The 27,810-nt window shown below is 45.4% G+C and overlaps 1 protein-coding gene across 3 annotated transcripts in view; it reads right to left on the bottom strand.

Moving 5' to 3' along the window:
• The window catches only part of LOC144756320 (uncharacterized), a 47,149-nt gene that overhangs the window by 11,814 nt on the left and 7,525 nt on the right, over positions 1-27,810 (bottom strand). For all 3 annotated transcript variants that reach the window (XM_078646018.1, XM_078646020.1, XM_078646019.1), the window contains exon 5: positions 4,372-4,475. In XM_078646018.1, coding sequence (XP_078502144.1) covers positions 4,372-4,475 — 104 coding nt within the window. The remainder of the gene's footprint in view (positions 1-4,371; positions 4,476-27,810) is intronic.

Genomic DNA, 27,810 nt, shown 5'->3' with positions numbered 1-27,810 from the left:
CCATTTATGGAGCTAGCCAATGAAACAGAGGGCGGATTCCCGAGCAACATACTGTACTCATTAGCTTTCTCCTGCGCAAAAGCTGCTTGCGCAGCTTTTTTGCAGTCGAAACCTAAAAACGAATAGTGCTGCATGCCTTTTGACGTTTCGTAGCACTGTAAACATGCGTGAGCGCACTTTGTTTTACTGCCTTTGAAGTATAAATGCAGATCTCTGCAGCCGAGAGGAAGTTTAAACTGGTAAACCGAAATAGTACTCCCTGCACTGCTGATCACACCGAGCTCTCGAGGTGCTTTTGTAGTTATGCATTTGCGCTGTCATTTGCGGTAAGTATTCACGTTCACTGGTAAGACAGCGCAGAGGGTTAATGCACCTGCTACAAAGAGCGGAAGGCAACAGGCTCAGGTGTCACCTAACACTTCTCGTTCTATGACCAGTACATGAAGAGAACCATTAAGTAGAACCTGGCAGCACTGTACTTGCAGACTCTGATAACATTTAAATGCCCATCCCTGAGAATCACACAGGTGTAATAGTGGCAGTGGGAGGGGAGTGGCGTAGCTTCCATTGGTGCAGCAGGTGCAGTGACGCCGCGCCCAGAGGCCTGAGGGGCACGTGAACCCCGATTATTGCTTTTATTTATGTGGCCGACAGCATCCAGTGGGCCCGTGTCCTTTCTTGCACTAGCGCAGTGTCACACTGGCTACGCTACAGTGCTGGATAATGTGGTCTTCTGTGAGGGTTACCATTACAGCCTCCACCACAGCGTGCTCGAAATTGCTCTAAATGTGAGCTCTCGAAAATAAACACACTGATCCCACGCTGGACATCCATGTGTGCAGGGAATTCAGCAACGGCGCGAAAAAGAAATCTTGTATGAACTTCAGTCAGCTTAAGGATTCGACAGAACATTTGAATTTTGGCCAAACGAAGTAATTCCAGACATTTCCCTGTATGTTTACCTATTGGAAGCTTTACTTGGGTGAGTGACTCCATAACCCCCAGGCTTGTTTCTCCTAGACTGAAAGTAGCTGCCCCGTTCACGGACCCTCGGGGCACTCCGGTCGCCAGGCCATAGATAAACCCTCCGGGCACCCCCAGCACATGCTGCAGCCCCCGGCACTGTTCTCTTCACCTATGCAGAGCTGGACTGTGTCCCTCCGTCTCCTGGCAACCGGCTCCTGAGCCGCCACGTCATTTCCTGAAGAGGATCCGCTGACAGGGCTGAACCTGGCAGCCAGGAGCATCGGAGCCACCGGCGCTGGGGAGGGCGCCCGAGGAGAAGAGGAGGGCAGCCGGCACTTTCCGCAGAGCGCTGCAGCCTGAAGCACCCCACGTGTGACCCTGGGCACCGGGGGGCACCTGCTGCCCTGTCCATGGACCTGCGCGGGGAGAAGTGACTTCTTCAGAGGCAGCAGGTGTGGGGGAGTTGGAGCAGCTTCTCGGAGCGCATCATTAGCACTGCCGGAGATGAGGGGTCCCCTTCCCGGGGAGCTCCGCAGCGCGCAGCACACGCGGGATACTGAGCCGAGGAGAACAAACTAACTAAAAAATAAAACTTTGACAGCAGAAAGGATCGAGCCGGGGATGCTCAGCGCGCGTTCGGATCATACAGGGATCCGAGAGCGCAGAGAAGAGACGGAAACAGCTGGGGTTCCGCTTCTTGTCAGAGTGAGGGACAGCAAACTGCCGGAGGGGGTTCTGGATGCTCGGCCGCCTGGCTGCCGGGCTCCCTGCACACCACACCGTGCGCTGCGCCAACTGACAGGCGGGCACTGCGCGCAGCGCATGCACCTATACGGCATCAACAGGCGGGCAAGCACCGTGCGCTGACACTGCATCGGACGGAGCACCGACCCGCAGAGCAGCACCGACAGGCAGGAACTGTGCACGCTCCCAAAAGGCAGCCGATCGCTGTCATACCACACCAACAGGCAGCAAGTAACAGCGAGCACTCGCACGAGACGACGGCAGCCAGGGGACGTGCGTGGCACCAACAGGCACTCGGGAACTGAGCATACTGCACAGTACTATAAACCAGCTAACCTCCGCGTACAGAATCAATTAAACAACCAAGCACCGTGTAGGAAACCAGGCAGCTAAACACTGTGTGAACCCCGTCGGAGAACACATCATAGTGGCGAGCACAACAGGCATCTGGATTGTCACCCATACTAAATACACACAAAAAACAAGCACGGCCCGGCCGGACCAGATTCGGGGGCGTTCCCGGCTTTCGGCTGACGTCGCGTGACGTCGGCAAAAGCCAAAGAATCTCGGGAACGCCCCCGAATCTGGTCCGGCATTGACGGACAGGCCCCTCGTCCAATGGCTAGGCTCCATTTATGGAGCCAGCCAATGAATGACGAGGGCCGACCCAAACCCACACTACAGTTCTCATCAGGTTTTCGCCTGCGCGAAAAAGATGCGCAGAGCGCATCTTTTCGCCAGGCAAAACCTAAAAAGGTCTCCATCAACAGATCACTCATTTTGAAAAAAGCACTCAAATGCCAAACCGAAGTCGATGGAGGTTCCCATATAAACCGAAATAAGCTAAGCCGCCAAGATATGTGTCAAAACACCGATCTTCCCGAAAAAGACTTTGATTCTGGCACGTGTAACAAACCAGTAATGTTTTTCAGAACTATGGCGAGGTCTCCTGCAATATTAACAATCTCAAGAAAGCGTCGGTGGCACTCTCCCCATTGTATAATGTGCAAATATTCCCTCCTGCGGACTCTTGTTGGCTCCCCAGAGTACTCGTAGATGCAAGTCACTTCATTCATTAAAAAAATTGCAGGGTTTTTTTAAGTACTGCCAACAGCACATTAAAATCCTATGCTCGCCCCCTGCAAAAAAATTAGAGATGGATTCTCAAAGAAAAGCAGCAATTGAATAGACTGTTAGATTAGCATTCTGTAACTACTTTGGGATGGGATGAAGGAGAATTCACAGTCAATGGGGGCAATACGTATAAGGCTTCATCCACCCAGATTTATAATTCACTCACCATTCAGATTTGACCAGGATCTAATATGTTGGGGGGGAAACACACACAACTGCTTATGTTGGGTATGTGTATTTTATCACTCCTTTAAGAGCATAAGAAAAATAGCTGTAATCTTCAGCCTAACTTTGATCATTCTAACACTAGACTTTGTTATTTTGCCTCAAAAAGGCTTCACAAGGTGCTGGCAGCAGAGTTTAACGGCTGGAGGTGTTGGAGTCTTGGATCAAACATTGGGTGCCCCACGTATCTTAGTAAGGAGCCACAGTTTCTCTTTGGAGGCCTTAAACAGGTTGAATTTGGTGAAGGCACTCTCCATTAAAGAATGGACTTTGCTACTTCATCTGGAGTCAACTGTTGGGGCTTCAGTGACCCCTGCTTAGAGAGCATGTAATCTCTTTTGTACAAACAATACGTTTGCCACTGTAACTCATTCTCCTCTCCATCTCCAGTAACATAAAGACCATCAACGCACTTACACCTGGCCTCAACCCAGAAATGGGAATAAGCCCCTTACGTAAATGTTTGCTGACAGAGTCTCGACTAACTCAAAATACATTTGCGCTGACAGATCATGCAGGTTGTGTTTGGGGCAGACCCAATAACTTTTAACAAAAAAAATCATTCATCATAGTTTTTAGAAAGGGCAAGGATCCCCTGAGCTTACCAAAAGGTGTCACTTACACCGTTGAGTAATGAAACGACAATCCAGTGAGCTGGGATGAGAGAACATTGAATCTATACCCCAGAGATCTTCTGCGGACTACATTGCTTTCCTCCTCTTGCCATGCGGTGTGCTTCACCCTCCCCTCCTCTTTCCCGCCTTCATTATCTGTCTACTTCCCCAGCTACTTCCCCCCTCCCCTATATCTTTCCCCTAGCCGGCTTTTCCCCTTACATATTTGTGCTTATTGTTTATCTCAACCTTACAAGTAACTATGTTGCCATGCTCTAATAACTGTGTAACCTTTGTAATGATGTAACCTGTAACTATGATCTGATGCTCATGTAAAGCTCTCGGATATCTCCGGGTCTAGCCAGCGCTATATAAAACCTTTAAAATAAAAATAAATAAAAAATAAAGGGTATGTGCCTTACGTTCAGCAAGCACCTTTGTGGGTGAGATTTCAATTAGCATCACAAGATGTTTGGTAGAAAAGAGACTACGGTAGTCAGATTCCCTAATGCATGATGCACAATGGAAATGAGATGCATGGTAGTCTGTGGGATGTGGGGGAGGGTTGTGTAGTTCAAAGCACATCCACTTAATTTGCTGCAACTCAGGCCTAATTAACGAAGATGATGGACTATTGGAGCTTTGTTTATTGAATACCTGGGATGTAAAAATAAGGTACAACACTTACCCCGTGGCTCAGAGGCAGTTCTGGGTCGTCGTATAGCCCAGCTTTTGGACGGGATACCCCATCATTCAGCTCTTGGTGCTGCTTCCGGTTTTGGTCTGCATAGGCTAAGGAAGAGAAGAAGGAGGCTATGAAGATAAACCTCCTAGAAATTATGCAGATTTGCCTGTCTAGGGATGACATGTATTAGCGATGTCTGACCAAGAAGAAATGGCACTTTGAGCTTGACAAATCTTGAAATGCCGGGAGACGCGGACCCAGGTAGGTGAGGCAATGGGGCAGGCCCTTCGATGTAAGTCTGACTAAAAGGCTACCCCCTTTAACCACAGTCCCTTTAGACATTCTAGAACATTCGCAAGAGGGCGGACAGGATACCACATGGTACCGGATGAGAGATAAGTATTCTACTTACTGGTCCTTAGGAGTGCAGCTTTCTGCACTTTATATTGAAATATAGGAAAGTACCTACTGGCAGAACAAGGAAGGGAAATCCATTTGCACTGAAGAAAGTCTAGGACCCTTTTGGGCCTTTTAAAAGGGCTTAAACATGTTGGCATTAGAGTCATAGGACGAAAATAAGTTACTTACCTGTAAACTGTGGAAGTATTGGCATCTTTCAGAGATTCACAACCTTGAATCATTTTCAGTCGTCGAAGTGGGAGTCCCACGGTACATAAAAAGCAGTTAGTAATTACTCTAACATTAAAGTTAATAGAGAAAAACATTCAGTTGAATATCTCGTCATAGTCATTAGGTATGGTCCAAACTCCAGCCAATCAGGCGCCAGCACCCTCTAGAACCCTCTCCACAGAGGCTCCACGCTCTCAGATTTTCAAGTACAAGTGTAGAATAAACCTTTTAAATAACCAGGGGAGCCTCTAAGGGGAGGAGGGTGATTCGCATGGGAATACTGGAAAACCACAGTTTACAGGTAAGTAACTTCTTTTCTTCTCCACTATTGGGGTATTTTTCATAGATTCACATGCTTGAATCCGAATAGATAGCAGTTCTATCATAGGTATGTATTTTCATAAAAAAAGCTATGCTGTACACAATGTACAAAATCCTGTACCTCTTCAAGTGTATAATGGATTCATAGATCACTTACTTATATAACCATAAATATCTACATAAATATATAGAAAAGTATATACGTACATAGTATCTGACAATGCATAAGTACAAAATAACAGTGACATCAACTATCATAATAGAATTTGTCAAACAAAGGAAGGTGGGAAGGATAGGGGGGGGCTCACCTTAATGAAAAATATTACGTAGCCCCACTTGTCCTACAGCTGTATCAGCATTACTTGCAGCTTCCAGACAGTAATGCTTGATGAAAGTGTGCCTGCTGGACCAAGTTGCTGCTCTGCAAATCTGCTGAATAGGCACAACGGCAAAGAGAGCCGTTGAAGAAGAAGAAGAAACGCCTCTCGTAGAGCGAGCTTTTACTGTTGACGGTAGAGGTTTGCCTGCTTGCTGATGGCAAAACTGGATTGCAGAAGATATCCAACATGCTATAGTCTGTTTAGTGACCGGATATCCCTTTAGATTTTTCTATAAGCTACAAAAAGCTGATCAGCATTATGTATGATGTCTGTTTTCCTCAAGTAGAATTATATATCACTACCCCACATAGGGTACGTTAAGTCCCAAGACATGGGAACCCTCTTTGGAAGAAACTTCTGCAGCAGAGGAACAATGAAAGAGTTGCGGGGAAAAGAAACCCCGCAGAAGGCTTGGCAAGCAGCCCAAGGGAAAACAGAAGGCCTAATCTCAGGGCCAATCTGCGCAGATAACTCAAGCAAAAAACACACACACACAGGCAACATGGGCCGTCCAGCAGCCAACAAGCCACAGTCTCAGCAAGGAGGACTAGAGTGGCCATAAAACACACAGCACAAGGGCGACTCGCCCAAAGGGAGGTCCATGAACCAGATCAACTCACCAGTCACTGAGGGGGGAGAAGGAGGAGGACGAAGGCCCGCCAAGACATGGCACGACCCAGCACCTCCGATATGTCCAGAGCGGAGCGAAGAATAAACGCCGCTTGCTCCCGGCCATACAACGCATGGTGCCGCAAGTAACCCTGAACAGTCTCCTGCGACGTGGAGGATCCCAAAGACTCGGCCGAATCCCATAAACAAGAGGTGACTGTTGGGAACTGTCTATGTTGTGCGAGCTATCACGAGCGTGTGGTCTTGCAATTCCACAGCTCGTGACAGTCGCGTGTTTATCTTTGGGAAGAATGTTATGTTTTAAAATGCTTGGGGAACGGGGATTGTAATGCTGTTATGTGGGAGCGGTCACTTCTGACTGGACTTCATTACGAGCAGACGGACAAAATAAACTGCCTAGCTCACTACTTTGTTTCCTGCCTTTTCTTTGGATCTTCCTACAGTGACCCTAGCCAACACACAAGGTGTTAAGGGCCCGCAGAGCAGCGCTGGTTGAGGTGAACATGTTGCGCCCCCAAGAGTCCAGCCAGTGGGCCTCCCGGGATGGCGGAGACAACAGTGGTGACAGAGAGGGAAAGGCAGTCCGCAAAAGTGGACTGGAGGTAGAGGGGTGGAGGGAAAGACACGTGGGGTCACGCGGTGCTGGAAGGTGCCGGTGCAGGAGGTGTTGGGGCACCGGGTCCCCTGTGGCGGGATGCCCCTCCCCCAAGTCCCCATCAGGGAAGAAAGGAGCGAACCTTCAAAAGGAAGCAGTAGTTCCCTTCCACCAGAGCCCTGATGGAGAACCTCCAGCAGATGATCCGCAGGGAAATGTGCAGCTGGATCACCCATGCGCAAAATACCCACAGCCGTGGACACAATGCGAGCAAAGGCCGCACCCGCCTCCGTAGGGCCCCGCGGTGGAGAAAGCAGCTCCTCCGTGGGCGATAGCGGCCGTCCCCAAAACCAAGCGGGGCAGGCAAGGGCCATACCTGAAAAGTAGAAGGAGGAACCGAGGAGTGGGGAACCTGGTGCTCCTCCGGGCGAAAACCGCGGCCTGGGGACAGGCAGGGAGCCGCCTTTTGATGACGCCGGGGAAAAAGCCACCACGCGGCAGCCAGTCTCCGGTGAGGACGATACCAGCAGGCACCCAACCTCCAGAGAAGAGGGAGCATCCAAAGAAGAGTCTGCGACTCGATGCCTGTCCGACGCTGTAGAGTCCGCCTTCTGAGGCAGGACCTCATCACCGTCAGGCACCGAAGGAGACGCCGGACAGGCCTCCCCATCTCACACAGCGCAGGGGACCGGGGTTGAAGCAGCCAAGGGACGGCGCCGACTTGACCTCCGACGAGGCAGCCACCTGTGTGGAGATGCGAGAGGGACAGGGAGTACTCCGCCAACCTTGACCCAGAACGGGGCGTAGGGGGTCCGCTGACCCATTTGGCGCCACAAGGCAGATCAACCTCCAACGAGGCAGCCGTCTGTGTGGAGGGACGAGAGGGGCCTGGAGGGGGATGAGGGGACCCCTTCCAGCCGGACCCATAGCAGAACAAGAGGAGTCCGCCGACCCCTGTGGCGCCGCCCGAGCCAGCAGCTGCCGGCGCCTAAGCGGCGTTGATGAAGCAAGATTTCGCACATTACGCGACTTGCTGAAGTCAAGAACCTCGATTTATGTATAACTCTGTAATCAAAATTTGTACGTCTTACTAATTTCCTTATTTTTACTATATACATGTATCTTAGGGATGCTTGCCTATGTGTTTTACTAATACGATTAATTTGTGTTTCTAAAATGGCCGCCGTTTAGAATATTGCTTCTGCGCATGCGTTAGTCACACTCACGTGACGTGACGTAGTTGTGATTTGGAGGGAAAGGGTGCGCATGCGTAATAGCCACAAGATGGCTGCTTGTGTAATAATATGGTGAAGCTTGTGCAGATGCTCTCGCGTTATTGTGTATTGCACTAAAACATAACTGCATAGTATATTTTTTATAGTGATAATTCATAAGTACACTATATGGTGAAATTATTGGTCAGGTGACCCCCGATCTCTATCAGTATTTCTGGTAGCAGAGGTAATGGTTAGGGACTAGGTAAAGTTAGGTAGGACTAGATAAGTTAGATAAGTTAGATGCTGCTAAGTAACAAACCTTGTTGCTGCTAAGAGGGTAGGCAGTTCGGGTGAATTGATCGCTCACTTGAAATGTTTGCTTTGAAAAATTATGAAATGTTTTAAAATCGTTATTCTTGTTATTATACTGTTATATGTATTTATCCATTCGTTCATAAAACGTCTTCTATGTTGTTGGGAATCCCCGGGGAATTGAATAGCGAGTGGTGAAGAGAATCCACTTGCTTTGAGGTCACTTACTCCAGGAAGGTTAGTGCAGGTTAGGTAGAACTGGAAGCACTAACTAGGGTTTTTCTGAATGTATGTTTGAATAAGTGTTAGCAACGAGGTTCATTGGCAAAATTCAGATTGTGGCATAACCTAGTGAGGGTCACACCGGGAAAGTATTAGGTTCATCGGAGCTTGGGAGAAAGCAAAGGGGCTCGCTGGTGAAACTTTAGACTTGGATATATCCCGGAAAGGTGGATGAGTCTAGGGAAGTAGCAGGTTTCCCAATGCTTGTGTGAAGGGTAGGCAGAAGAGATCTATCCGTAGTATGTGAGAAGTAAATGGAAGTAGTTTACTTGCAGTGAAACAAATCTTTCCTGTCTAGACACTAGAGTACAGTGGCGAATGTGTATTCGTTGTAAAATAACCAAGCACTAGCACTTTAGAAAGAAATAAAGTTTCCGTTACCTTGTAAAGGAGGGAGTCAGTCACGAAGCTGCTCTGACGTCACTCCGTGCCGCGCTGGGATTGGTAGACGCAGCGGGTGTGTAGCGGAGCTGGAATTGTAAAGGAGGGGTGAGTGCCGAAGCGTGAGAACCTGTCTCGCGAAAGGCCGCGCACCCATTGGTCGAGAATATTTGAGTTCGTGCATTGCATTGGTCGCACGAAAATAAGAGACGCACTAGGATTGGGAGCGACTTGTAAACAAAGCCGCTCGCAGAAGTCGTATGTGGCATTCGTACAGACCGCATACTAGACCTGATCCTCGGCATATGGGATTTGAGAACGATCAGTGGAAAGGTGTTAAAAACAACATTATGTACGGAAATAAAAGAAAAGTGTCCCTTGTAAAGAAAGTAAAGAACTACTTCAAAAAGGACAAACCGATTAGAACCAGAGAAGGTGTTGTCATTCCGCCACCAAATACTCCCGCATCTTTCATGCTGTTTGACAAAGGGTACCATACCTGCGTATGGTTGGAAAATTGGGTGGAGTACACCAAGGATGACGGAGTATTGGCTTTTCCGTTAGACGGTACATTTAATGGCAGAATTTTATTTAATTTGAGAACCCGAATGAATGACTTACATCCCAGACCTAGATTAACGCAGTATGAAGCACTAGAATTGTGGGAGATTGAAGCTTTTGAAAGGGATAAGCCACAAATGGTTTAAGGGTTAACTAAATTGTATCCGAAACTGAAACAAGAGACCCGTGACAAAAAGATGAAACAGTGGAGACAGAATATGATTGTAGAAGGACTGTTTCCAATGATGCCAGTGGGTGGTCCTCCTGCAGGGGAAAAGAAGACAGAAAAGTGTAAGCATTGGGTGCCTATTGGAGAGTCGGATGATGAATTGTTAGATGACCTGTTTTTAAGAAGTCCACCTCCTTATAATGAAGGACACCGACCTTCTAGTGAAGGGGATAATTCTCGAAGACCTCCGCCCCAGGAAGAGGCCAGATCTGCCAGTGTGGGAGGGGGTTGCTTCATGCCTCCCTATACCGAGAGTTTAGGTCCCGTAGATGCAAGGGATATTTATCCAAGAATGCCAGCTAGTGGGGACGCAAGATACTCCCGGGAAAGAGACTTTTGCCCTAGATCTCCCTATGAAGGTGAGGCAAGACCATCTGGTTCAGGAATACGGTTCCTAAACCCTCCATATGAGGAAGAACCCAGATCCCTAGGTACAGGTACTTTGCACCCTAGACCTAGTTATGGTGAAAGACCCAGAGAGACACCTCCCACTGCCTCGAGTTGTGCTCCGACTTTAACCCCACAAGTATTACATGACAATTCCGTGGAAAGGATATTGGAGAACAGAGAACGAGAAGCACTAGCTAAACAGAGAGCTGAAATAGTTCAGAGGATTTCTCAGTTAAATGCAAGTCCTGAGTCTTTAACAATTCCGGTTACTATTGGACCAGTGGTTCCATTGTATGGGGATCGACAGGGAAGTCCAAGAACTCCAGTTATTACCCCAGTTGTAGCCCAACCGAGATCAGAGCCCTTAATTGTAGACGACTTAACAAGTGAATGTGAGTCTGAAGTGTCGCAAATGGATCTGCCCTTTAGGGAACCAGGAAAAAGGATGCAGAAAAGACATAATCCTTTTAATGTGAGGGAGATTCAAATGGAATCAACTTCGGGTACTAAGAGTGTCACGGTAGTAACTCCTGAAGAAATTGAAAGATGGAGTCGAGAATTAGAAAAACAAACTCTTCAGTCAAAACCTCTAGATCTCTACAAACTGAGAGTAGAAATAGAAGAACTTATGGCAGGAAATGTAGGATTAGATCGATTAAATACCTACACAGAAGAGCTGTTGTTTATCTGCAAGAGCCTTACTCGAAATGCCAGGGTACTCCATGAAAAATTAACTGACACTGCAGCTAGTATGGGAATAGATATCTCGAAATCAAAACCTTTGCAAAAACCGTACAGAGCAGATTTCTCAGACAAGGATCTGGAAAACCTGAACATGTCAGGGAAGAAGGCACAGGTCAAAGAGTTATTGACAGTATTACAGAAATGGGGAGATGTGGACCGATGGAAAGCCAGGTGGGCCAAGAAGAAAGATGAGGCTAGATCCAAACAAGTGACTCCTCAGTTCGTTCTAAAAGAAGCTGATAAACCCGAACAGTTATGTCCTATGCGTGAAGTGCCAGGTGGAAAATACGTACATGTTCCATGGTCCAGACAGGATATTGTATCCTTTACAAATGATTTCCCAAAATTACGAGAGAAGCCTGTGGACTGGTACAGGCAGGTGGAAAGGTTTGTAAAGGTGCAAAAATGCCTGTGGAAAGATTTGGATGGGTTCTTTGATATCGTAGTTCCGGTAGACTTATGGACCGAGTGTAAAATAGCCATAGCATGGCCTAGTGAGGAATACCCGAGGGACTCTAGAACAGGAGAACCCTCTAAAGAAGTGATGAGAAAATATGATCAAGTGATTCAACATTTGAAGCTAAAAGTGCCCGCAAAGGAAACTGATTGGACAAAAATAGATAGAACCACGCAGGGAAGGGACGAGACTGTACACTCCTTTTATGAAAGACTGTTACAGGCGTTTAAAACGTACAGCGGTATAGATAACATCGAGATGAAGGACATAACCCACTTCATTTACAGGTTTGTAAACGGTTTAAGACCAGAAATTTGCCAGTGGATCAAAGATAACAAAATCTGTTGGCAGTCCAAGAAAATAGACGAGGTACGCAAAATACTGTGAGGACGAGATGGCAGATAAGAAAAAGGCCCTCAAGGAAAAGGTGATGTAGGCACAAGTAAAGCTCGCAGAACAGCAGGAAAAACAATTAGGTAAATTGAGTAAGAGCACCCAAAATCAAGGCCCTGGGGGTGGGGGAAAGCCCAAAGTGAAAATGAGCAGAGAAGAAGCTAAAAAGAAATTCCCCTGCCACCAGTGCGGGGAAATTGGACATTGGCGGGACGAGTGTCCGTATTTACAGCATGATAATACCCAAACCCCTGATTTAATTCCACAGAAGCAGAATGAAAGACCAAGAAAGACTCAGCAGCAGGTAAAAACAATCCAAGTGCCCCGAGCGCCAAAACCTAATTTTAAAGGAAAATCACCGCAGGGTGATGGCATAGAGCTCTGGGGAGGTAATGAGAACAGAAATGCAGCAACTTCGCAGTATTTGTTAAATTACACTTTTCTCTGTGACGACGAGTACTGACGGGGCCTGAGAGGGGAGGACAAGGAGTGTGTACTTGGCGCCTCCTTGCCGGTAGACCAGTCAGGGCCATACATCGAAGGAAAGGTTGATGGAAATGATGTCACCTTTCTGTTGGACACTGTTGCTACCCGTTCTACTGTGAGAACAGCGGACGTTCCAAACCTACCCCTCTCGGGAGAAGCAATCCAGGTAGTAGGTGTATCTAATCAATTGATTAGTACCCCAGTTACTGAGACCATGGAGATTTCAATAGGGAACTTTAAAGAAATGCATAGATTTGTCGTTTGTGATACCAGTCCAGTGAACTTACTGGGACGTGATTTGTTGTGCAAAATGAACTGTACTATCTTTTGCACACCAAAAGGCGTTGAAATTCAGACCCCAGACGAAGATGGCATCTACAAATTAATGTTAATCAGACCTGACTCAGAGATTAAACGAATGACTGTACAAGACTTACCCGAAGAGCTTCAAAAGACAGTGAAATCAGAAGTGTGGGACTTTACTGGAAAGGATGTAGGATTAATGGCAAATGTAGATCCCATACAAATAGCCATGAAAGAAAATGCAGTTTACCCCAATACCAAGCCTTACAGAATGAGTGCCGAAGTGAGAGCAGGAGTTGCCATTGAAATACAGAAATTGTTAGAAGCAAACATCATACAGGAAGAGATGAGCAGCCCGTGTAATTCTCCCATAATTGGAATCAAGAAACCTAGTGGCAAGTACAGAGTAGTGCAGGACCTGAGAAAGGTAAACAAGATAGTTGTTCCTTGCTGTCCTATTGTCCCGAACCCCGCAGTAATCCTGTATCAAATTCCTTGGGATGCTGAGTGGTTCACTGTGATTGACCTATGTCATGCATTCTTTTCGATCCCATTGCATCCAGATAGCAAATTTCTTTTCTCATTTGCTTTCAACAGTCACGTGTACGTTTGGAACAGGGTCCCCCAAGGGTACACAGAAAGCCCCTCTATCTTTAATCAGATCCTGAAAAAATGCCTCGAATCTTTAGTCTTACCTGGAAAGTCTGTTTTCTACAATATATAGATGACCTTTTGGTGGCGTCTAAAACTCATAGGGATTGTGTGATTGACACCATTGCCTTGCTGAATCACCTAGGTGAAAAGGGACATAAAGTGGCCCCTGAAAAATTGCAGTTCTGTTCAAAATCAGTGAAATATCTGGGGCACCAGATAGAAAAAGGCATCAGAAAAGTCACTTCAGAGAGAGTTAGTATAATTCAAAAGATGCAGTTGCCCCGTACTCAGAAAGAGATCAGAATGTTTCTTGGGGTTGTATGTTACTGCAGGCAATGAATTGTGGGATTCGCAGTCTTAGCAAAGCCTTTGATAAATATGACCAAGAAAGGAGCAAAGGACCCAGTTGAATGGGATGATGAAAGTTTGACAGCATTCACTAAATTACGAGACTGCCTGTGTACAGCTCCTGCTTTAGGAATGCCTGACTATTCTAAGGAGTTTGCCCTGTTCTGTGACACACGAGACAATTGTGCATTGTCAGTCTTAACCCAGGAGCATGGGTTGATTAGACGCCCAGTGGCATATTTTTCTGCCACTTTGGATCCAGTGGCTGCTGGATTACCTGGATGTCTGAAAGCAGTAGCTGCCACTTGCACGAGCTTAGAGCAGAGTGAATCCATTGTAATGGGACATCCTGTAACTGTGTATGTTTCACATGCAGTTGTAATTTTACTGACCAGAACAAAGACCCAGTATCTCACCCCTAGTCGGCTGACTAAATACGAGAGGATTCTCGTGGGTGCTGCAAATGTAGTTATTACTCGTGTAATATACTGAACCCAGCCACCCTACTCCCTGATTCAATGGTTGTAGAAGACCAGGGAGAGAACGAGCATGACTGCATTGACCTGACAGAATTCAGTACTAAACCCCGCCCAGACATTAAAGAAACACCTTTGCCTGTACATGATGAGCAATGGTTTGTGGATGGCTCATGTATGAGACACGACTGGTGGGCCTAAGTGCTGCCTATGCTGTAGTCTCTTTAGACAGCATTAAAGAAGCATCATGTTTATTTGGAGTAAAGTCTGCACAAGTAGCCAAATTGATAGCATTGATAAGAGCTTGCAAATTGGGAAAAGACAAAAAGATAACAGTGTATACTGACAGTCAGTACTGTTATGGGGTTGTGCATGACTTTGGCCAATTATGGCTACAAAGAGAATTCCTGACTTCATCAGGTACCCCCATTCGGAATGGAAGGGTTGTACAAGATTTACTGGAGGCAATCCAATTACCAAAAGAATTGGCAGTAGTCAAATGTGTTGCCCATAAAAGAGGCCTTGACGCTGTATCTATGGGAAATGATTTTGCTGATCGAGTGGCAAAACAATGTGCTATGGATCGCATGTCAATAAATATCAAACTGGGAGGGACTGGAAACAGCTGCCAACTTATGGTGTTTGAAGAAGTGCCTACCTGGGATGAAGTGAGAGAATGGCAGCATGCTGTGCCTTGGGAAGAGAAAGAGAAGTGGAAGGAACTTGGTTGTCGACCAAGGAGTGAGGATGGTGTCATTGTGGGCCCAAAGGGTATGCCTGTGTTACCTAGACACCTGCTCTCCTCTATGGCAAGATTAATACATGGAAGTTCACACACTGGTAGGGATGCCATGGTTCTGGTGTTTCAGCAGACCTGGTTTAATCCGAAGTTCAGGAAGGTAGCAGAATCACTCTGCCAGAGGTGCTTGACATGCCAACAGTTCAACGCTAGTAAAAGAACAGTAGTTGAGCTGGGGAAAATTGGAAGATCAGGGGGTCCCTTTGTAAGAATTCGGATTGACTTAATCACCATGCCTCATTGTGAGGGAAAAAGGTATGTCCTTGTCATTGTCTGCCTGTTTTCAAAATGGGTGGAAGCTTACCCTGCCCCACAGAATGATGCCATAACTGTAGCCAAACTGTTACTGAAAGAATTGATACCTAGGTTCGGGGTTCCAGTCATGATTGAATCAGATAGAGGCGGACATTTTCAGAATGAGATAATGGCTCAGCTCTGTAAAGCATTTGGAATTACACAAAAGCTGCACTGTGCACATCGTCCAGAAGCTTCTGGAGTAGTCGAGCAAATAAATGGCACTATAAAATCGAGATTAGCAAAAATGTGTGATTCTACGGGCATGAATTGGATTACTGCCTTGCCTCTTGTTCTGATGGGACTCAGAAGTATTCCAGATCGGAAAACAGGCCTGAGCCCCCATGAAATCCTAATGGGAAGAGTGATGAGACAAGCATGGGTACCAGGATACAAACTGTTAAGCATTACTGATGATTTGGTACTTGAATACTGCAAGCAACTGGGTGACCAAGTGCGTTCTATCTCTCGCCAGATTGGGGAAGACGCTGTCGCCAACCCGACAACTCCAGTTCACAAATTGGTTCCTGGTGACTGGGTTAGAATCAAGAAGCATACTCGTTCGAGTTGCCTTGAACCAAGGTGGGGAGAAAAGCGCCAGATAATACTGGTAACCACGACAGCAGTGAAGTGTGCAGGCGTTCCTAAGTGGATCCATGCCAGCCATACACAGAAAGTAGTTCCGGACAAAGAACCTGGAGCTGAAGGTTGTCCAGCTGAGGGGTCTGCAGACGTCGGTCCTCAAGTAGCTGATGACGAACAACCGAGTACCAGCCAAGATGATTGGATACCAATAATCGACTTAACTGAAGACCCAATAAGACCAAGAGAGCGAACCCAAGAAGATAGAGAGTGGAATAGAGAGGAAGAGATAGGCACAGGCGAAGACCCTCCGATCATTGAGATTCACATCAAATCTGAGGACGAAGAGGGAGGTCAGACAGGGACAGAACAAGTGATCGATACTCCTCCACTGACTCCTGAAATTGAAAAGGGACAGAATAGAACTAGTACAAAAGTTCGAGCAGAAGAAAATCAAGAGATCGAAGTGCTTGAACAGGATCAGATAGAATTAGAAGAACGTTTGGAGAGAAGAATAACAGTGGAAGATTCCCAAACGGACAGCACCTAGTCAAGAAATTCTCCAAAAAGTTTTTTCTTTTGGGCCCACCCTCTAGTATCTGGGGCAGTATGTGCACACTTCAAGACACCCACCGTTACAATGTAGGTTCAAACCATGAACTATGAAAACTTTTTTAGAAAAAAGGTCAAGGTGCACCACTTAAACGTTTTTAAAAACTGTTAAATTTGATATAATCAACAGAAAAGATCACATCAGCTATTTCTTGTAATCTTGACAGTTCTTTATTCAGGTCAGTTGAAAGGAAAAACTATACACGGGATCTACAGCCGACGCGTTTCGTCCTCAAGGAACTTCTTGGTAAAGTGAGCTACAGCATCCCCTGGTTCCTACGTGGCCGACGTCGGTACTTGACGGAGGAGGACGTCGCTTTGCCAGGCCACTTTACCAAGAGTGTCTAAGCAACAGAATCACTTTATATTTCTTCGCCAAAAAGAAAACAAAATTAGACGACAGACGGAATTCCCCTCCACTCTCTCTACCCTGGTTCCATTATCATTGGACTATTATCCTCATTTGGATGTGGCTTGTATATATAATACTGAAACTTTGCTTATCACGGATGTGATTCGGTTGAACTTGACCATGATGAGATATACACCACCTATCAATGAGATTTGATTTGTTGGAATAGAATCCTCAACAATTATTTGTCTGAAAAACGGGATACCACCTGTACAACAGCTCAATTTTATGAATATTTCGGCATACTCTTTAACAACGAGAGAAGACCCAAGAACATCATCTTTAGTGATTATATTGCCCTGAAGAAGTCCCTTGAGGACGAAACGCGTCGGATGTAGATCCTGTGTATAGTTTTTCCTTTCAACTGACCTGAATAAAGAACTGTCAAGATTACAAGAAATAGCTGATGTGATCTTTTCTGTTGATTATATCAAATTTAACAGTTTTTAAAAACGTTTAAGTGGTGCACCTTGACCTTTTTTCTAAAAAAGAATTAGAAGAACGTGTTCAGGACACCGAAACAGAAACATTCGAAAGACAAAATCAAAACTCACCTGAACTAGGCCAGCTTAGTAACCAGGCAGAAGAAATAGATACAAACCCGGGTGTTAGTCAGACAGGAAGGGAAGAGACAGAAACAGAAGTGCCACAAACAAACGAAAATAAAAGAGTATTAGAAGAAAGCCAAATCACAGTGCCAGCTAAAAGACTCAAGAAAAAGAAAAATATTGAACCGGGATTTATTAAGAAACTGAGACTGAGAATAAAAACAGTAGAATAAAAACTTGCAGAAAGAAGAAAAAGTCCTCGAATTGCAGAACAACCTGGAGAAAGCTCCAAAAGAAGGAGTGATCGAATAAAAAGACTGAACGAGAAATACCAAGATCCTGAATGGACATTTTTAATTTTGGAGGATTTTGAGGATCTTGATTTAACTGACGAAAGTGACGGAGAACCGATTGCTGATCAGTCTACAGAAGAGGAAGACGAATTAACCTGAAGTTGCGCAAAGTAAGATAACTGTGCAAAGTTACAGAGAGGGGTTGAGAAATCTTCTTCTGAGCGAAAATGTCTGATTCAAACGTGAATGGAAGGCCTAGTCGCAGTTGTTGCAAAACATGCTGCAAAGTATGTATATGTAGTATAGCTATAGTGATAATAATTTGGATAGGACTAACAGTTTTCATTCCTTTTATGATAAGCAAAAATACTAATATTGACCCTACTCAGACTGTGACTACTGACACTGAAGAACTGACAACACGAAGTGTAGAAAGACGTGAAAAAGCACTCAGACAAACAAAACAAGACTTAGAAGCATCAGATGAGGAAGGACTACATTACCACGGAGTTAGAAACCAGACACAATTAAATGTTTTCGCTAATCTTTTAGTGCACTATGTAGAAACTATGGAGATAGAAGACTGCTATGTCTGCATGAAGCTACCTACTTCTGTAGCTGAAGGCGTGACTTATCATCACCTACCTTTGACCTATGGAATTTCCTGTAGCATTTTAGCTAGTTTATTTTACAAAAGAGGACCATTACAGTATTACTATTCTAATTCAGACGTGATATTTTTTTAACTTCCTATACGTGGAAATCTGAATCCTGTACATACTAAAAGTGACGTTACAAGTTATATGGGAGAATACTTTCTGACTATAGGTACCATAGACTTAAATGAAGCACACAGAGACAACTTGACCTGTTCTTTACATGAACAAGAAAAAATATTTTTGAACATGGCAGAGAAAAGAAGGGAGAGTTTCCAAAGAAAGGCAAATGACAAGAGACAGAAAACTCCTAAATGGGCTGAAACTATGGAAGGCACCTCAAATGGTGGGAGTGGTCCTGCTTTGTTGCTGGATTTCGAAAGGATTGGGAAACTTTGTCTTCATCGCGAGAAGACTAGTTATTATAATAACATTTTCATTGGTTCCAGTCAATGTGAACACAATTACAAGGTAATTGGAGGTTGGGGTTTCAAAAATGGGTCAGAACCTGTGTTTCCCGGAAATTTATTACATATGTGGAAACAAGGCTTATTTCAAATTGCCGGATCACTGTTATGGAAGCTGCTACTTTGGCATTGTTTTCCCGAAAATATACCATGTGAAAGAAATTGCTGGAAGCAATGAAAACACTAATGGCTTAGTGCGTAGTAGAAGAGAAAGCGTAGGTGAAATAATGGGTAGTATTTTTAGTGCACTGATACCTGGAGTGGGAGTGGTTCTGAACACTCACAGAATTTGCAAATTATTCACAATAGTGGATGTGTTGTCTACTGACACAGCTCATGGATTCCTGCTGGTCAATACCGAAATGGTTGCGATCAGATCAATGGTTTTGCAGAACAGACTTGCGCTGGACACCTTATTAGCAAAAGAGGGCGGAGTCTGCCGGATGCTGAAGGCGCAACATTGTTGCACTTACATACCGGACAAAAGTGTACAGATCAAAAGATATGTGAAAAACATTACTAATTTGGAAAAGGAACTAAAACCACTGGAGGTTGACAGTGCCTGGAAGAGACTTGTCGATGGTCTCTCCAATGTAGGTCATTGGTTTGCAAATTTAGGTAGAAGTTTATTGTTTAAGGTACTGATGCCAATTGGAGTGATAGGTCTCATCCTTTTCCTCATATTCGTCTGTTGCAAATGTCGCAAACACACAAAGAAGTACACGGTGGATTGAAGAGGTGTGAAACGAAGTGTGGATGAGCTTGAATTGGAAGAAATGAATAATCAGATTTACAAAAAGGTGAAAAATTCTCACCCTGATAAAGATGTGAAAGAGAAATTGAATCCCTTGTTGGAAGAGATTGAGATGCATAAAGTGTGAAAAGTTGGCATCTGGTTCCATTTGTATTTGTGATGATAGTAAATATCATCAAAGAGGGGATTGATGAAGCAAGATTTCGCACATTACGCGACTTGCTGAAGTCAAGAACCTCGATTTATGTATAACTCTGTAATCAAAATTTGTACGTCTTACTAATTTCCTTATTTTTACTATATACATGTATTTTAGGGATGCTTGCCTATGTGTTTTACTAATACGATTAATTTGTGTTTCTAAAATGGCCGCCGTTTAGAATATTGCTTCTTCGCATGCATTAGTCACACTCACGTGACGTGACGTAGTTGTGATTTGGAGGGAAAGGGTGCACATGCGTAATAGCCACAAGATGGCTGCTTGTGTAATAATATGGTGAAGCTTGTGCAGATGCTCTCGCGTTATTGTGTATTGCACTAAAACATAACTGCATAGTATATTTTTTATAGTGATAATTCATAAGTACACAATCATGTTATGTAGTTTATTCATTTATTTCTATGTTTTAATTTGTTTTCGCTTACTTTTCATGTATCCTCGGTACGGAGGGGTGATGGGGTGCTTGGGAGGCCGTGCTGGAGTGCAGTACCGCGCAGAATCAGAAGTAGCGAGGTGGCATTGACCGAGCGCCAAGAGAGAGTCGCTGCCAAGATATGCATGGGAAGATGCACCTTCACCCAGCCAGAGAAACTGAAAACTGTTACTTTATTAACAATGTATTCTTCCTATTGTATTCAGTGCGACTTCTCATGGGAACCCCAATCTTGCTAGGCGGTACCCAAGAATGCAAATGTGAGATTGTAGAAGTAAATTCTGATTGGTGTGTTAACATAGCCTACTTTGGGACCAATCGAAATTGTGGATTCTGACACTTTGCAACATTGGGGGGTGGTACACTGACCCGAAAACAGTATATCTAGCCTAGGTTTAGCCATAGATTTTGTCCGACTTGTCTGAATAGCTGACCTGTCACTGACCCAACGCACTCAATAGGTGACTGAATACAGAGGTGCTGCGGTGCACTCTGTCCGAAATTGACCATAGACTTTTGAAGGTTTTACTAAACCTTAAGTGCTGGCGGAGCACTTTGCTGGGGAGTTCGCTAACCCAATCGGGGTTCTGACTGATAACTGCAGAGAGGGTGGAGCGCAGGCGTTGCTTCCGAACTGCGGGTGCTGGTCGTGCCTTGGTGGTCCTGTCCTGATCCTTATCTGGGTTTCCTGTCCTGTCCTGGGGTGTCCATTCTGCACCTGCTGTCCCATTGATGACTGCTATTCCTTGGGGTATTTCCTGTCCTTGACTGATCCGTGGTCAGGGTTGGTTTTCACACCATTCTAGGTAAATATATAGATAGGGCTAAGAACTCTATACTGCACCTTTCTATTTTCTGTCTTTGCTTCAATAAAGACATACCTTTGCACATGTTATATTTTTCCATGCTTTCCGCAATCTACTATATGAATGACTATTGAATTTTTCATAGCATGTTCCTATGTTACCTTACCTTTTAGAGCACAATTCTCTCCATACTGTTTATGAATATAGATGTGGTTTATATTTTCTCCTGAATTCCATTCTTGAAATAATAATATTAGAATATTAGTGTGTTCCACTTTCCACCCTTTTGATAGATGTATAGGATTCCTAATTTTCCACTCATTTTCATGAAGTACGTCCCAATAGCATAATTCTGGTACATGCAAATAGCTTGCTCATTTATAGATGTCTATTCTTGAATTTCAGGTTAAGTCTACTTAGCGTGTTCCCTGTCACACTATTTACAAACTTAAATGATTACCCTTACACTTTTCTTGTATGGTTATGTGCTTTTTGTTATCTTGATTATTGATTGCCTTTTAACTGTAAGCCTAATACTCGCAGATACTGATTACTAGATAAAACCTTTAAAACTTCTCAGTTGTCCGTGGTCATTTTATGAATATCAAAGGTATTTTTTAAAGTTGGGATTTGTATTTTTGTCTGCCTTTCTTCACAGCTAGCTCCCATATCCATTGTGGTCATAGGTACCCGTAACGGTGGATGGTAAGTCGGGTACACTAGAATACAACAGGAAGGAATCAGGGTGCTGATGGTAGATTTGTGAGGTCGCCTGATTAATGTATATGGTGAATTGAAATTTATGGGCCCGAAAACTATATGGTGAAATTATTGGTGAGGTGACCCCCCGATCTCCATCAGCGTCACCTCAGCCGTAGACAAGGCCACCACCTGTCCAGAGGGCCGAGAGGGGCTTGGGGATGCAACCCGAGCCCCGGCGACCTCCCGCCACACCACAGGGATTCCTGCAGGAGTTTGCGGCGAAGCAGAGGCGCCGTGGTCCGAAGGAGGGACCCCCGAAGGGCCGCACCCCAACTGCACCACATCCTCCAAGCCTGCAGCTGAACCGGTCGGCGCCGGAGGGCCCCGCATCATGCAAGGGATCCGCCAACGTCCCAGGAGGGGAAAGAGGAGAAGCCAGCGAGGCCTGCAAAGCCGCCACATATGTCTCCATCTGGGCTCTCGACGCCCTCTCACCGGGAAACGGTGCATAGGAGGACGAGACGCTGCCGCATCACCTGCGGAGAGCCCCCCCCCCACAACAGGCCAGAAACCAGCCCTCGGAGACAAACTGCGACACTTTCTCCCGGGGAGTGACACTCGTGTGGCACAGGAGAAGGATGCGCCAAAACTGATCGAGGGGAAGAAGCCGACCTGGAGAGACGTGCAGAGAGCAGTTTCATCAGGCGCTCCCGCCGCTACTTTGGCTTCAACTATTGGCACGCCTTACAATCAGGGGAGCCGTGATCTTCCCCCCCCAAACACCACATGCAAATGAGGGTGGGTCCGTCGCCGACAAAAGATGTCCACAAGACGTGCAAGAGTTAAAGCCCGAAGGCATTTGCACACTGTTCCACACAGGTAACACAAAAAGAAAGACAAAGGGGCCCAAACAGGCCAGAGCATAGACCAGATCCTTATTGCACGTGGAAAAGGAAAAACTGACGTAGGTGCGCTGGGGTGGGACTTGTGACCTCGCTGACGTCACATACGCGGACGCCTGGGCGGAGTCGCAGGATGCCGTACCCCTGGCAAAAAAGTTTTCCGGATCAAGTCTCACGCCTGGGGGTAATTCTACGGTAAGGAACCTGCAGCTAGTAGTCTCTCAGATAGCTTAAGCATACATCTTTGACTCATTTATCGAACAATCACTCCTGTGCGATTCTTGTTGGGGAAGCCAGCTGGCGAAAAATTGGCATTTGCGGTTCAGACTGGTCGCAAATGGGTCCAACCTCAGTTTGCCCCACAACAGAAAGATGTGATCCAGATGTGGTTGGTGGGGTTCCCACTCGTGGTTGGCTGTAATTGACCTGCTCAAGGAATGTGCCAGAATGTTGGGCACTCCTGGAACATGTTCCACTGTCAATGTTATCTGGTGTTGAATCGCCCTATCCCAGATTTGCTGGGCCTGTAGGGATAGCGTAGTTGACCTTGTTCCCCTTTGTTTGTTTAAGTAGTGCATGCTTGTTGTGTTGTCTGTCCGAATTAATACTGAAGCCCCAGATCATTTTAAGGAGGAAAGATTTCAGGGCCAGGAATATCGCTTTTAACTCTAAAACATTTATGTGTAATGTTCGTTGGTGAATGTCCCATTTTACTTTCCAGTCCTTCTAGATGTGCTCCCCACTTCGAGGGACGCATCGGTTGTTATTATGAAACTTGGTGAATCCACTAGGAACGATAGTCCTGCAGCTATGTTCAGACTGCGAGTCCACCACTGGAGCACTTCTTTCATTTGAGGTGTTATCCTGATAATATCGAAGGACCCTGATATTTGCAGCCACTGACTGTCCAGCTCCTCTTGCAAGGGTCTCATCCGCAAGCGGCAGTTTGGAATGAGGAGAATGCAGGGGGACAACATTCCCAGAAGCGATTTGTGCTTTTAAACAAAAGTGGACTTTCTTTTTAGGGGTAAAGTCGCCAACTTGCGGATATTTTCCTATCTTTCCTGCGAGGCAAAAGCCTTTGCCTGATGAGAGTTGCTCCTAAGAAAGTTTTCACCTTTGAGGGAGTTATCTGAGACTCTGGGAAATCAATGGAAAAACCCAAGGATGGGAAGAGAGACAGAAATTTTTGAGTACGACTGTTTGCTACTGCAAAAGATTGCACCTTTATGACGCAATCATTCAGATAAGGGAAGATTTGAATTTGTGCAAGACGCAAGCAAGCTGCCACTGGTGCTAGAAGCTTGGTGAACACTCGGGGCACTGAACGAAGGCCAAATGGTAGGACTTGAAAATCCATGCCAGCCACTCTGAAGCGTAAGAATTACCTGTGCATGGGGAGGATAGGGATATGAAAATAGGATTCCTGAAGGTCTAAGGTAGTCTTGAAATCTTCCTGATTTACCAATTGAACAACCTCCTGAAGTGACAACATCCGAAAAGATTGCTTTTTTAGAAGTTTGCTGAGACAACGAAGATCCAAGATGGGACACCACTCTCCAGACTTCTTTTTTTACGAGGAAAAACCTTGAATAGAACCCTGTTCCTCGATGTACACCTGGTACCACTTTGAGCGCTCCTTTTTTTAACATTATGTCTATCTGAAACAAGAGTTCCTTTAGATGAGAAGGAGGGTGACCTCTGGGAGGGCAGTTTGGAGGAATCTTCAGAAATTCAAAATTGTGTGACCGTTGGAAATTATATTAAAAACCCATCTGTCCGTTGTTATAAAAGACCATTCGGGGAAGAAAAAGGAAATTCTTCCACCAACTTTGACAGAATTGGTGGGAACTGTGGCCGGCAGAGGGCACTTGTCACTGCTTCTTGATGTTATCCCTGCCTCTGAAGGCAGTTTTTCCCCTGTAGAGTTTGTAGGAAGCAGCCAGAGGTTGTTTAAATGACTGCAGATGTGGTGATGATTGGTATCGTGACTGACCCTGGTACGCCTGTTACTGCTTGTATCCACTCTGAAAGGAGGATGAACCACGTCCTATTGGCCCACGAAAGTGCTGCTTCCTGAACTGTAGAGTGCCAAGAGCCTTTGCAGTATCTGTGTCCTTTTTGATGGTTAAAGGGCGATGTGGTGACCAAATAGGGATTCGCCATCTTAAGGAATGTCAATTATCTTCGTTTGAACTTCTTGCCTGAATATTCAGCCGAGATCCTTTCTCCCTCTTGTAGAATCTTCAGCGCCTCAGCTTTGTATTCCTATTTCTATAAAAGGTGAAATGTCCAACGCCATTCTCTGTAGCGATGTGAAGAGAGTTATGAAGAGAGTTGGCCGCTCCAACAGTGGTTGCTGCCAAGGTGGAATTGTTTTTTACCGACGGAGTCGAGACGCCACTCTCACAAGGCGACTAACCGAGTCAGGAAGATCATCCTACTCTAAAATGTTCACCCTATGTACCTGCATGGGTAATGTAAATATCCTAACTGCTTGTGCACTTTAAATACTTACCTCCTACAAAGCCCAAACCACAGCCTTGATTCTTCTCCAGACTTGGACTCAAAAACCTGAGCAACACTCCAGAACTGGCAACCATACCTAGACATAACACTCTAACCTAAGACTCTCAATGTGCAGTTGATAAACCACAGCATCCTCGAAGGAGGGGGCAAGTATACAAAACTCCGACCTTGCTGGAAATAGCTAGGAACCAGTACTCTTAGACCTGGAGTAAGTTGTGATCCAGGATACATGGTCTTCAGTTACAGAAGAACAGGGTGCTCAAGATTTATATGGAATCGTAACTTGGTACGTCAGTCACCAAACCTGGTCAGAACTATTCTGTATCGAATTCAGATGGAGTGAAGGACTTGCCCACCACCGGGATCTTTTTGGGGTCAATACGGGATGCAGTAGACCAGTCTTTCGACATGGAGACAACTTGAGACATCACCTGCCTTGCATGGAGTGGAGAAGGTGAGGTCTCCGAGATACTAAACTGGGCATTCCTGCCCTGATGTGAACTGGGATAGTAGATTGCGAAGCATACCAAAGTGCCTATACAACAGAGTAAGTCAGCTCTTCTTAAGGATGCCAAGAAGAGGAAAAAAGTCTAATCTTCAACACATCTGAAATACACAGGTACAACAGTGCCATCTTTGCTAGACGCACGCTCCTTCAAAGAACTGGTCTGACCCTCAAGGTATCTATCTCACACAGTTAGGTTCCTGCATTTGAACAGTGCAGTCTCAATGGGTAGGATTCCCAAGAATCATAAATCTCCAGCCACATGTTAGCACAGATCTGCAACTATTTCCTAGACAGGAAAGGGCTGGAGAGGAGTTTGCAAATACCCATAACTTCGTGCACGTTAACAAATTCAAAACAAATCATGCCTTGAGCCACTCACTCCTCACCCCTGCACGAAGATTAGTATGTGCAATTGTTCCTAGTGCTGGAGAACAATAGTAGATGTAGTTACACCTACTAGGAATCAATTTGTAGATGCACAACAGGTTAAAGTACAGCCACTTTTGCCAGTAAACACGACACATTATGGTTCTCTGGACATACATCTACTCTGATACTTTGCATGGTTATGTGAAATTCACCACCTTTCTCGTCAAGTCTTTGCACAATGGCTTGAAGACTCTCTTTACGGAAGGAGATCATCTAACTTCTCCATGGCCCGCTCTTTCACTATGCACGTCCATGTTTCTCCATGCACTTACAAGCGTCGACTCTCCTTTCCAAATCCTGCAGCTTCCTTGCCTTTCCTGCCACCATTTCCAGATATCCTGGCCAATCCCTGCCATTTTTCTGGTTCACCTCCTAGGATTATCAAATAATTAATTGTCAATGCACTCCTCCCCTTAATTATAAACTCAATCCACTACTGTTCAGTGTGCTATCAGTGTGTCACCTTCTGACCTTAGGTGTCGCTACTCAATGTATTCTTTACACTATATGTTTATAAGGATAGTGTCTCCCCGATCACTACTTGCAGTCCCTTGATAGGTCCCGACCCGTATTCCTTGTAGGTTATGCTCTTTAACAAATTGAAGAAGAAATATTCTAAATCTCCGATTACCTCCACGATCCAGTGTGAATCTTGGAACTGCTTCTCCCTGTCGTTAACACTTCCCCTCTGACAGTACATTTGGAAAAGATACATTTCCTACAGAAAGGAATTTAAACTGCAATTACACCCATGGAATGCTACACTGTACTGATAGTTTAAACATCAGTCAGAGTTTGCCATGGAATACCGGCTTGGTGTCGAATTACACTCAAATCTATGATCTTTGCAAAGACATTGAACCCACAATTATGTCCGAGTGACTCAGCTTTCCGGGCCCAAAGTAAGCCAGAGCAGGACTCTCAAAACATGGACGTATCTCGAGCTCAGGTGTAGCAGAACAGAAGCTAGGCAACGCTAGCCAGAGAGGGAACCCTTTTGGCCTCACGTATGATTGAGCAGAGGAGCATCTTGACTGGCAATATGGGGGTTCGATTAGTTAAACTGGCAGTGGTAAAGATACAATGGAAAGTTTCCCCCGCCACAACAAATGTAGTGAAGCGAAGAAGAAAGAAGAGTGAAACTGAAAAAAGTAATCAAGAAATAACTGGGTGAAAGGGCAGCATGCAGCAGCAATAGACTACATTGTAAAAATGTGTGCTCAAATGCAGTAGGCTTTGCCGCACCAAGTCCTCACTACAAAACGTACTCAACCCTCACTACAAAACCCACTCAATCCTCACTACAAAATCCACTCAACCCTCACTACAAAACCCACTCAATCCTTACTACAAAATCCACTCAATCCTCACTACAAAACCCACTCAACCCCCACTATAAAACCTGGGCACTGGCAAAGTGAAACCTGCCTACGGCTGTGGTGTTAGGGTTGTCAAAGCATACATATTACATATGTTATGTTTTACTGGGCCACGCTGCTCATCCTGCCGAGCCTTAATGTACTCAACCTATTTATTACTGTGACACCAGGATCGTTTCATGGCTGCCCAGAATATGGCAGAAGTTACCACCATAAAGCCAGGGCTAGCACCATTATGCAATGCATGTTCACAATAGGGCATAAATAACAACCAAAATTCAGGTGCCAGAATGACAGCAAGTGAGGGTGCCATGGATGCTTGCTACAT

The sequence above is a fragment of the Lissotriton helveticus genome, chromosome 5_1 (assembly GCF_964261635.1).
Source record: "Lissotriton helveticus chromosome 5_1, aLisHel1.1, whole genome shotgun sequence".
NCBI lineage: Eukaryota > Metazoa > Chordata > Amphibia > Caudata > Salamandridae > Lissotriton > Lissotriton helveticus.
This window is presented reverse-complemented; position numbering and strand designations above follow the sequence as displayed.